Consider the following 11,075-nt stretch of genomic DNA (forward strand, 5'->3'; position numbering starts at 1 on the left):
AGAAATTGACGACGATAGCTCCGTTCCTCGCTGGAAATCGACGGCGACAGCTTCATTTGTTGACGATAGCTCCATTCCTCAATCCAAGTACACCATTCCTCACTCCCTTTACATTTAAGTTAACACCTTTTACATTTTTCAATCTAAAGGCAAACCATAGCTAGAAGGTGTACAGCTATTGGGTTTTTTAGTCTGAAATTGTTAGGGTTCTTGTGTGTTGAATGAGCAATTGATTTGGGGCTTTTTGCTGAGGTCTTTCTCGTTGTAATCTGGGCAGATTTGTGAGAGGGTTGCGTTTCCTTCTTAAGGCTAGGATAGGTCTCTGATTTCTTGCAGGTTATAGAGAGTTATTGAGTGATTAGGCTTGGGTTAAAGCATTGCTCTGATTCGGCAGATTGAGTGTGTAATTCTTGGTGTGTGATTTCTTTGAATCTTGTTTGTGTTGGATTGATTTATGTGTTGATTAGTTTAGACTCAACTTGTTTGTAGCCCCACTGTCCCACGTTGTGGGAAAATTTGTTTAACTGTGACCACTTTCTTATATTTTCTAAAGTAATTGGCACAGCTTGATAAATCTTTTCTCGTGTAAAGATCTCATATCTATCNTGACATCAGCAACAAAAGTATTTTAAAAAAATTTAATTAGTCCTTTAAATTTTAGCATGTTTTAAAATACCCCTCAGATTGCATATTAATCCCAAAAAATTTCAATTAGCCCCTAAAGTTTTGAAATATTGCAAAGAAACCCTAAAATTTCCACGTAGTCCCTATAAATTTGAAATTCAGTAAAAAAATCCCTAAAAGTAAAACCTGAACCAGACCAGAAAGGCTATCGGGTCCCAATCGAACTGGTCCAACCGGCCGGATTTTAAAACAGAAATTAAGGCTATAAGTTTAGATTGTGACACCGAGATTTAAATTTGTAACTTAAATTTCAGATTCCATGTAAGTCATTCATCTTTATCAACCCAACAGTGATAAAGTTATATTCAATATCAACTCAACATCTTCGGATAAAATAAAAATAATCTATCCACAAGAAGTGTCAAAAAAATTAAATTAAAAATCTAAATCACGATATTTTACATATTATTATGTACTACTAAAATATGGTAACACGGTGTCAAAATATTAACTCAAATTTTTATAACAGGTAAGTGTTTGATTGGGGAACCTCCGGTATCATTAACATAGCAGAGACCGCTTTACATAATTATAAGGATAACCAATTACATTGCAGTCTCAAAGCTCTGCAACTTTAGTTTTGACCCCCTATTACACAACAGTTAGAAGAAGATGCCTTTACAGCTCTCTGGCAAAATAAGAAGGCAAAAAAGAGCTGATATTCACCTCAAAAACACGACACTATATATAAAACTAACACTTCCCACACTATACAGACCCCAAACCTGTAAGTTTTCAAGCCCCTCCTCCCTCTATCACTTGGTCTATATCTCCAATTTCATTTGCCTCCATATTGGTTGAAAATTCTACATTCTTTGCTTCTTTGTTGTTGTTGAAGTCATCTCCAGATCTGCACATGCCAGGAGATTCCCCCCCGCCCTTGGAAGGGCTAGTATAAGTCTGTTGTCGTCTGGTTACGGTCAATATCAGTTTCCTGTCTCTTACTATTAATTTGTTAATGGAATTGTGATCATCCCCTTTTGAACTGCTATCTTTCTCAGATGCATCGATTATTGGTTCATCACCGATAATAGGTTTGTCAAGTTTAGCACCACCGGCAGAAGCACCAGCTGATTTTCTAGCCTTAGCTTTGGATGCAATGGCATGTTCACTACTCATAGAAAACCATCTAATCCGATAAGGGCCAAAAATACCAAAAAGGGATTCATAATTCATTCAAAGATTACAGACCAACCTTTTCAAGGATGAGGCCTTCACTTCTTTGACCAGCTGAAACTTTGTTTCGTCCTTTTCCTTCTGCAATCTGCTTACGTAAAGAAAAACCAAAGATTTATAAGCCAAAGGAAACACGAGGAGAAAACCACTCCGCAAACTGTAAGGTAATCACCAACTACGATAACAGAGAATGACTAAATTGGGAATTTAGCGAAAAAACATGTTCAAGACATCATTTAGAGGCAAAGAAGAAACAAGTACTACTACATTGGCCAATATATTCCTCGGAAGTTGAAAACTTTTTTGAAAGAGATTTTGAGATATCTTCCACAATGTTAATGGTTAAAAGAATTGGAGTCAATTGAGGTTACTCTAACTGGATGGTCTGAATAGTTTTCCAGTCATTCTTTGAATGATAAATCACAAGCATTTTAAGAACAGAATGTGACCAATTAACAAACCACAAAAACTACCGGTTATAATACATCTTGTTGCATCAAAACATAAAATTGTTGACTAATCTAGTGCAAAAGAACAAAAGGTACAAAGTATACTCCCTTGTTGGATGTTTAAAACCTAAAAAATAGAATGCTTCTGTGAGAAGGCAAAAGTGTAACTAGAGAGCAATACTTACATAGCGGATGAAGCATCAGGTTTTAGCACATCAGTCTCTTGTCCCTGTTTATAGTATCAGTATGTTACATGGGAATTGCTAACACAATATTGAACAAAGAAAGAAAATTAAATTTGCAAATAAAAGCAATACACTCACCCCTTTTGACAAATCGACATCTTCAATCAGTTTAAAACGTTGTTTTTCGAGATTCAATCTCTCTACATCCCCATCAACATACAATATCTACGCAAAAAGCCACAAAGAGAAAGAATTTTTAACAATATACGGAGGGGGTTACATGAAAGACCATGGATTATAGGCGCAAGACAGTAAGAAATAGCATGATGATTTGTAAATTAACAAGTGCTTTGGTACAATATAGATTATCCATGTGGCATTCAAATTCATTTTACCCTGTGCTTCTTTTTGATGCGGTCGTAAGAGTCAATAACGCCTTCATAAAACCTGTAGAACAAACAAAAATGCATATGAGAAACATAAATGGAAGTTTCAGCTCCTGTCTTACATATATCCACAGGGAAAATATAAAAACAGCTACTGGCAAAGGACTCAAAATTGCATAGTAACAAATATACAATATCATCACATCCATAACAAATGAATATTTGTGTACTTCGGGTAGTGCTGGAAACCTTGGGAACGCAAAAAGTTTACCAAACATACAAAGCACCTGGAAACAATAAGTTACATTACAAAATCCTTGCCCCAATCCATCACCAGATGTAGACACTGCATTTTTGAGCCAGTTTTCCTCCATGCCAAAAACCTTGCCTACAGTATGCAAGACTTAGCCCATTCATCCAGCAAGTTGGTGTGGCTACATTACATGCAAAACTATCTCTAGGCAGTTACCAAGCCTAAAGTTTCAGTCTAACCATCTCCAGCTACTAGTTCCTTCTTAGACAAGAATTATGTGTTAGAACCTAAATGATTTTGTAAAGAGATCTAGTCAATGCTTAGTCATGTATTGAAATGGAGGAATGATTGCCCTGGATCTTAACACAACTAAAGAAGGATATAGGCAGGCTTACTTAATCAATCTCAATGTCCAAATTGACCATTAAAAGGTGAAGGGTAATTCTAAAGATTTAGAGAATAAGACTTGGAATTACAGAAGCCGGTGATAGCAACCATAACAAGAATATTACACGGCAAGTTATGAAACTAGGTGCACTGAAGTACTCACGTCTTGTCCATCGGCCACCAAACTTTTATTCTCTTACCAACCAATTGCTCACCGAGCTCATGCGTTTCAAAAGCCTGAATTGGAATGATAAACTAGATAAACAAACATAAAGATGTAGAACATGACGATAAGATTAAGAAGAGATGCAGAAGGGTAAAGCAGGCAAAATGTTGTTCCACTGTGATCAAAGAAACAAAGGGAAATAAAAAAAAAAAAGGAAAGCCTTCCTAGATGAATGTAGACAGTACTTATTTGCTATATTTAATATTTTATTAACTAACTCTTGAGTTTTTTTTTTTTTTTTTGTTTTTTTTTTTTTAAATTTTAAAGTGATTTCCAAGTGATGGAGATATGAATGCTAATTTTCTTTTTTTTTTTTTTTTTTAAATTTTAAAGTGATTTCCAAGTGATGGAGATATGAATGCTAATTTTCTGCAGTTTGTGAATAATAGCAAAGGTTGGCAGACAAACAAAATGAACATACCACTTCCTCCCCAGCAGTATGCTTCCTCTTGATTTTGGTTTTAGGGGTTTCCTCTGAGTAATTTCTATCTCTATTTGACGATTTAGATGCAGTATTCTTCTTCTATACAGTTGACAAGAGGGGTAATAACATTAGAGCTTGTACCATGGCAGACATTTATAAAGAAACAGAAATAAGATAGAAACAAGTCACAGACCCACAAATAAGTTAATAAGTTATGGCAGAAGAGCAATAATAAATTCATACCACTTCCTTCCCGGCAGTATGTTTCCTCTTGACTTCTGTGTTAGGAGTTTCCACTGAGTTATTTCCATTTCTATTTGATGATTTACGTGCAGCCTTAGAAATCTTCCCCTTCTTCATAGTTGACAAGGAAGGAAGATAATGTGAGAGTTTATACCAAAACAAAGGTTTTACCATTAACAAAGATTTTAAGAGAATAAAACTCTTTTTGTTCCATACCTTAGTACCAGATGCATCAGTAATACCTTTAGCTGAAGTAGCGGCAACCAAACTCCCTTTCTTGACATCTGTCTTGACTGATGGTTTGTCCTCATTGACACCCTCTCCCCTTGCCTTTGTAGCTGACAGCTTTTGTGGTTTTTCCTCAAGATCATTTGGGATATCAGCTTCCTTCTCCAAAACTCCACATCCAGAAGCTGCAGCAGTCTCTTCACTAGCCTTTGCAGCAAGTTCACCTTCTAATGAGCGCTTATGTCGTTTTACTTCTTTCTCATGTCTGTTTTCAGGCTCCTTTTTCAAAATGGAATTTGTAGATTTGGTCAATCTCACTGACAGGGAATTGAGATCACCATCTTGATCCTTCATGCTCTGTTTTTTCTTTGGCCGACCCCTTCTAGGATGACTTTCCTCATTAAGGTGGCTTTTTGGGGTTGGGGAAGAAGCAGGTTCACCCACATTCTTTTCTGTTGACAGTAAAGCTCTCTTCTTGAAATCAGGATCTACAGAGGGTGAACAATCAAATTCCTTATCATGAGACTTTTCGCGACCAGGTACTTTGGAATTTTTTCTTCCAGTACAAATCCAAGAGTGGTCATAGCCTTCCTCCGGATTCATTAAGGAATTAGGTTTTCTACCCCTTTTCTTCGGAGCACTCGCTGGCTCAGTATCTGACTTGACATTCCTCACAGAGACTACATTATCGGGTTTGGCACTGCCTCTCACATCAATGTTTCTGGAATGGTCAGCATGAGTACACTGCTCAAATACCTTTGAGGACCTATTATCTATGTATTTATCATCCCTAGTTGGGGAAGTTCCATTACACTTCATCGACTTGGAAATATCATCCACATCATGGCAAACTTCTCCAGGAGAAACAGGATCTAATTTGTTAGTCGCCTGATCAATAGAAAATTGAATGTAAGTTACAACTATTGGAAAAGGAAAACCTGATGAAAAAAAATAAAATAAATAGTAATAGCTCAGACTTAATGTCATCAACATCAAATCATATTACAAGCTCAATTTACTGTACCCTGTAGAATATTTGTTCAACTGCCAGAGGCATGCTAATGCAATTTACCAAAACTTCTGTTCAGCATCATGATTACATTCACAGGAACTGCTCTTATTTCAGTGTTACTGTATAAGTGGTACATCATATGCCAGATGGTTTAGCCTTTCAAGGAAATTTGATGGCTAAGAATGCAAAAGTGTTTCACATTTTGGTAAGTAGAACACCAGAACGAGAGTAAGATATGGATCAGACACAAGGATTTACAACTGGCATAGAGACCTCCATGATTAATTTCAATGGCCACTTAATGCATCTGCCAGATTTTCAAGAGAATTGACCAGGTGTAACAGTTACATGATTCAGAAGAAACCAGATTTGTCCAAGAACTTTATCAGGCATCTAAAAACATAGTGATGCAATACAGCCGGTGTCAGCACCAACAAGGTCAAGTTGGATCATAACAGCCACTGGTTCCATCTGGAGTTTTTAAGGCTAATTTACATGACACTTAAAGCTTGTTCCATGGTTAGAGAGAGGTATAAGAGTGTTTAAGATCCAACATCTAATTCTGTTTTGACCTTTTGAGGATAATATTCTTCGGGTAATAAGACCAGGGATGGTTTAAGGCAGCAGGATACATGTATCACATGGAAAGAACATGTACAAAAGAGGTAATACCCCACTCCATGTGTGTTAAAAATATCAATGCACCAAAATAGCATCCATAGACTCTTCTAACATTTTCATTACAATTATATTATCACCGCTATGCTGCTGAAGATCTTGTATCATAAAATCCCTTATACACATCTCATACAGATTAGTTGACCAGTTTATATATATCCCTTACTAATTATGAACATAGTAGACACATAGTGCTGTCCTTTGCTTTCATTTTCTGATGGTCATTTTATGATGGAATTGTCTCTAGCTAAAAACTTTTTTTGTGTTTATTAAATTATAAAATCTATTCACTTTTTCTTTCCAAAAACCAAAGGAAAGAGGAAAAAATCCAAACAACAGCAGCTAAGAATCTAAAATAACTTTAGGAACTTATTAAAGAAACAAACTTCAAAGATTTAAATTCAGCAAACAAAATCAAAGCATAAAATTGCATGAGTGTAAGATAATATCTCCAAAATTAGAATACCAATCCATGTAATAGTAATATGAGGAGAAACATACCAAATATTTCCCAGAACAATCAAGACCCTGGAGGGTTTCATATTCATTTTTGCATATATAGGAAACTATCTCAGCATACTGATCCAAAGCAATGCCTCTAGACTGCAGTGCATCCATAAAACTTGATTTAAGCTTAGCAGCACAGTTAGTAATAACCTTCTCTCCTAGCTTCCAAGAAATAGGAGAAACATCCTGAAATTTCAGAAAATAGAAAGGATTAAATAAAAATAAAAATAAACAATTAAAACTATGATGACCAGAAAATGATGCACAAGAAGCAATTACTTGATTCTCCTTTCGGACACTAGATAAAAGAACACTGAGAAGATCCCAGGAAATATCTTCACTTTCATCTATGACCAGGGTCATAATTGTTTCCATGGACGAAAATACAGCATGTGGATGGTTGGACCTTAGAATTAGCAAGAAAACACCATTAATAATAAATCACATACAGAAGATAGTTGTGGGTACTAAGAAATGAAGTAGGACATCAAGTTCTCAACTATTATGGGAGTAAAATGAGAAGCAAAGACTAACTCAGCTTACTGCAAGAATCAAATATTTAGAGAGAATTACAAAAAATAAATTAAATGGTGTCAAAATATCTCTATACTATAAAAGTCCAAGAGCTGACAACTAACACCCTATCCACCAATATACAATAATGTACAGCCAATGTTGCATTTGGTGGTAACCAAAAATCTTTTGGCATTAATGGCTTCTCAACATGGTATCAAAACTAGTTCAGCCACAAGGCCTTACATTGAAATCCTTTGAAGTTTATAGCATGTCGTATTTGTATTTGCATTTGTGTTTTTATTTGAACCACATGACAAGCCTACTGATTAACTCTGGCCTTGAACGTTTCAATGGACATCTTAAAACTTAAATATTCTTGTTTCTCAACTGATCTCTCTACCACATTAATCTTTCATAGATCGTATCCACTTGTTGATTTTCCTTGACATGTTGACAGCCTAAAATCCCAGCTTCACATTTCAACAACCAATATGTATCTGATTATTACTTCCTTTCCATGATTCATAGCTTAAACTTAAAGAGAAGGGAAGCAGAAGAGATGAAATCAGAAAGTAGAAAACAAATGTGAAAGTCAGCTATATGAGATGCCAAGGCATCAACCGCCAAAAGAAAAGAACAAATTTCTAATCTTTGGATAAAAGCACAAGGTTCCTCTGATCATCTCAAAACTTAAGCGGCTTGCTCTCTATTACTAACACTGATGCCAAGAGTTCACAGATAGTTTGGATGACTTTGTTGTAACAATTAAACAAAAATGATCTTCTTTTCCCTTCACCTAACACAACCAAGACAATAATTCATAGGAAATCCCAAGAGGAAAAACAATCTCTGTTAGCAGCTTAGACGTGTAACATTTTATATCTCAGAATGCCAGCTAGACCTACCAAAAAACAAAAGCATCTACATGAGCATGAATTTAGTTCACCTAAGGAGTACAATTGTATAACTAAATCATAGTCCAAAAGTCTAGGGGACATAAGTCATCCACTCTGGTCTTGCCTCCTCAAACCCAATCCTCCATACATACAAAAGCTTAGTTGACTTTTGGGCATACTATGTCAATATGGTGTGTATATAATTATAACTTCATGTGCACAAATTGACTAGATAGGTTTTAAACATGGATTTTGTTACAACTATTATAGTTCCATAAGTTCAACATTTGAAACTGAACATTATGGTCCCATAAGTTGAACAACTTTGTATAGCTGTATGTAACATTCACATTAAAGCCATGAGATATAACATTTACTGTAACTTTTGACCTTTACATGGAACAGGGAATAATCCTTGAGGAGTTTATATAAATCGATACGAAAAGACAGAGAAAAACAGTAGACAATACTGACAATGGACTTACCTTATGAATTTTAGGAAATGTTGAAACATCTCAATAATCAATGTATCACACTCAAGGTCCAACATCACCAAGCATGACCTGACCTTTGCAACAGTGTCAAGAACGGAAACTGCCTTTGTATAACAACGACCAGAGACATGGGACAATTTCTCGAAAGCTGCAACAGACAGATGAAAAACTTCCTGTGCACCAATAATTTCAGAAACAGAAAGCATAAGAGTCAACGAAAACATCCTCTAACCGCAGACATGGAAGAAAGTTAATCGAAATACAAATTACTATAGTTTGGAATTTCTGTTTAGATTCAAGAATTGATCAGAATAGCACCTTCATAATGTCGTCATCATAGGGAGCCTCTGGTGCTGTTATTCGGGTGATTTCACTAATGCAAGATGCAACTGACAGCCTCACATCCGTGTCTGAGTGCCTCAATAGCTCATCAGCAATTAATGCCTTCATTGATGGTAGAAGTGCATCTTGCATTGATCCTGGAGGCGCTTGTTCCACATTTGCAAGCAAGTGCTCAGCTTTCTAGCAAACAAATCAAACTAGAAGAATTAATCCATGGAGTTATGTTAAAAATGAAGCAGTAAACGAGAAGTGAGAAAAATCATACAGAAGCCATGACACTGGTGAAACTTAGCAAGTAGCCAAGATAGAGCAAATAAACACACATTGTCAGATATGAAGCTCAAACTACAAATAGCCTCAAGAATGTTTTAAATAAGAACTTTCCAGAACAAAAAATATAAAATTAAACTTTAAATATCAGTAACCATTCAACCAAGTACCATATAAAAGAAGCCCCTATCACAATAAGAGTTATTAGCTTAAAGAAACTTTAAAACTGATTCAAAAAATTATCTTAGTTTACAAAATTCGCCAAAATTGATAATATACAACAATTTAAAGATAGTGCCATAGAATACTTCAAAAATATTGACCCTGTTAACTTCTTATCAGTGACTCAACAAACAAAAATCTAAAATCATTAAGAAATAGAAATTGAAGAATGAAGAAGCATTTAAAAAAAGTATCAAGCCGTAAGAACAAAACATACAGGCCATACAAACATATTCATAATACCAAACATTACAGCAAGAAATGCAAAAAGGAAGCCCACATATCACTAAAAATCATCACCGTTTGACACTCACAATACTAAGTCTGTACTATAACATGCACCTGAATATTTTTTAAATGAACAAATGTAACAAGAATATATATATAAACATATTTGCTAAGCATGGTGTATTTGCAAGCGACTGAAAACCCAAATAACACCCATTTCATAATCTAACATTCCATCGAAACAAAAAAAAAAAAAAAAAAAAAATCAAACAACCAAAAATTGCACATCATACCAACATTAATAAACAAAACACAATCAACTCATTTCACAAAATATAAAAACAAACAAATAATATTTAAGTCATTACATCAAGAAGAGCGGTAAGTTCATCAATGGCAGATGGTGGACAAAAGCGCATTCCCAACCTCCTAAGCTGTTCCTCAAGGTCAACATCTCTCCTTGGAGAACCCATTTTCACACCCACAAAAGAAACCCTAAAAGCACAAGCTTCAAAACGCTGACACACACTTAACACTTCCCAAATTGAAAATTTTGATTATTGAGTGAAACCCCACAAGGGAAATAACACATTTTCAACTGTTAAACAAAATCACTTGCCTAAAATTTTCTCACTCACTACACAAAAAAACAAAAACAAAAACAAACAAGCAAAAGGCAGGCTAAGTGTTGAGCATGCAGGAAGCACAGAGCCCAGTTTCGGATTCTGACAACTTTATTCATTCACTTTGGCTTGTTATAAGTTGCTTTCACATCCGCTACTAGGTGAAACTTTAGTCACTTCCTTTGGCGCTCTATTTTCTTGCTTCACAAAAGAGTGTTTGGCTAATGGCTATGCCCATTTTGACAATGTGTGGCAAAATTTAATATATCCATTTCTTGGTGATGAAGATTAGCTAATTAATATTTTTATTATTATTTATCCTTTTAATTTTATTTAATTTCTTTCCCAAACTCATTAGATTGGACATCATCTTAAATAAAGGGTGTAAAAGATACCAAAGAAAAACCGGATAGTTTAATATAGTATAGTTCAAATTTTATAACTTAAAAGGTATGGTACGATACGGTACGATACGATACGGTTTCTAGTTATTGACCGTTAAGAATTGAATTGAATTGTAACGAACTTGTTTTAATCATTTTGGATAAAGGATTTAGATTTGTCTTTTACAGTTTAAATTTAAAAGTTCAATATAGTATAGTTTAGATTTTATAACTTAACGGTACAGTACGATTTTCAGTTTTTG

The 11,075-nt window shown here is 35.1% G+C and overlaps 1 protein-coding gene across 3 annotated transcripts; it reads right to left on the reverse strand.

Annotated features, from left to right (window-relative positions):
* Window positions 1-1,085: 1,085 nt before the first annotated feature.
* Window positions 1,086-10,637, reverse strand: LOC116132549. 3 transcript variants are annotated; one of them, XM_031418215.1, is made up of 14 exons: window positions 10,175-10,637; window positions 9,063-9,262; window positions 8,736-8,917; window positions 7,118-7,244; window positions 6,833-7,024; window positions 4,630-5,529; window positions 4,414-4,524; window positions 4,168-4,269; window positions 3,684-3,757; window positions 2,890-2,941; window positions 2,633-2,719; window positions 2,495-2,538; window positions 1,880-1,948; window positions 1,087-1,795 (listed from the first exon to the last, which is right to left on the reverse strand). In XM_031418215.1, the coding sequence occupies exons 2-14, from the start codon at window positions 9,216-9,218 to the stop codon at window positions 1,420-1,422; spliced, it is 2,472 nt and encodes an 823-aa protein (XP_031274075.1). In that variant the 5' UTR covers window positions 9,219-9,262; window positions 10,175-10,637; the 3' UTR covers window positions 1,087-1,419. The 3 variants fall into 3 exon arrangements, with proteins under 3 accessions (XP_031274074.1, XP_031274075.1, XP_031274073.1); XM_031418213.1 differs by having other exon boundaries at window positions 1,088-1,795; window positions 9,063-9,266; XM_031418214.1 differs by lacking the exon at window positions 4,168-4,269 and having other exon boundaries at window positions 1,086-1,795; window positions 9,063-9,266.
* Window positions 10,638-11,075: the final 438 nt, after the last annotated feature.

The sequence above is a fragment of the Pistacia vera genome, unplaced genomic scaffold (assembly GCF_008641045.1).
Source record: "Pistacia vera cultivar Batoury unplaced genomic scaffold, PisVer_v2 Contig255, whole genome shotgun sequence".
Lineage (NCBI taxonomy): Eukaryota > Viridiplantae > Streptophyta > Magnoliopsida > Sapindales > Anacardiaceae > Pistacia > Pistacia vera.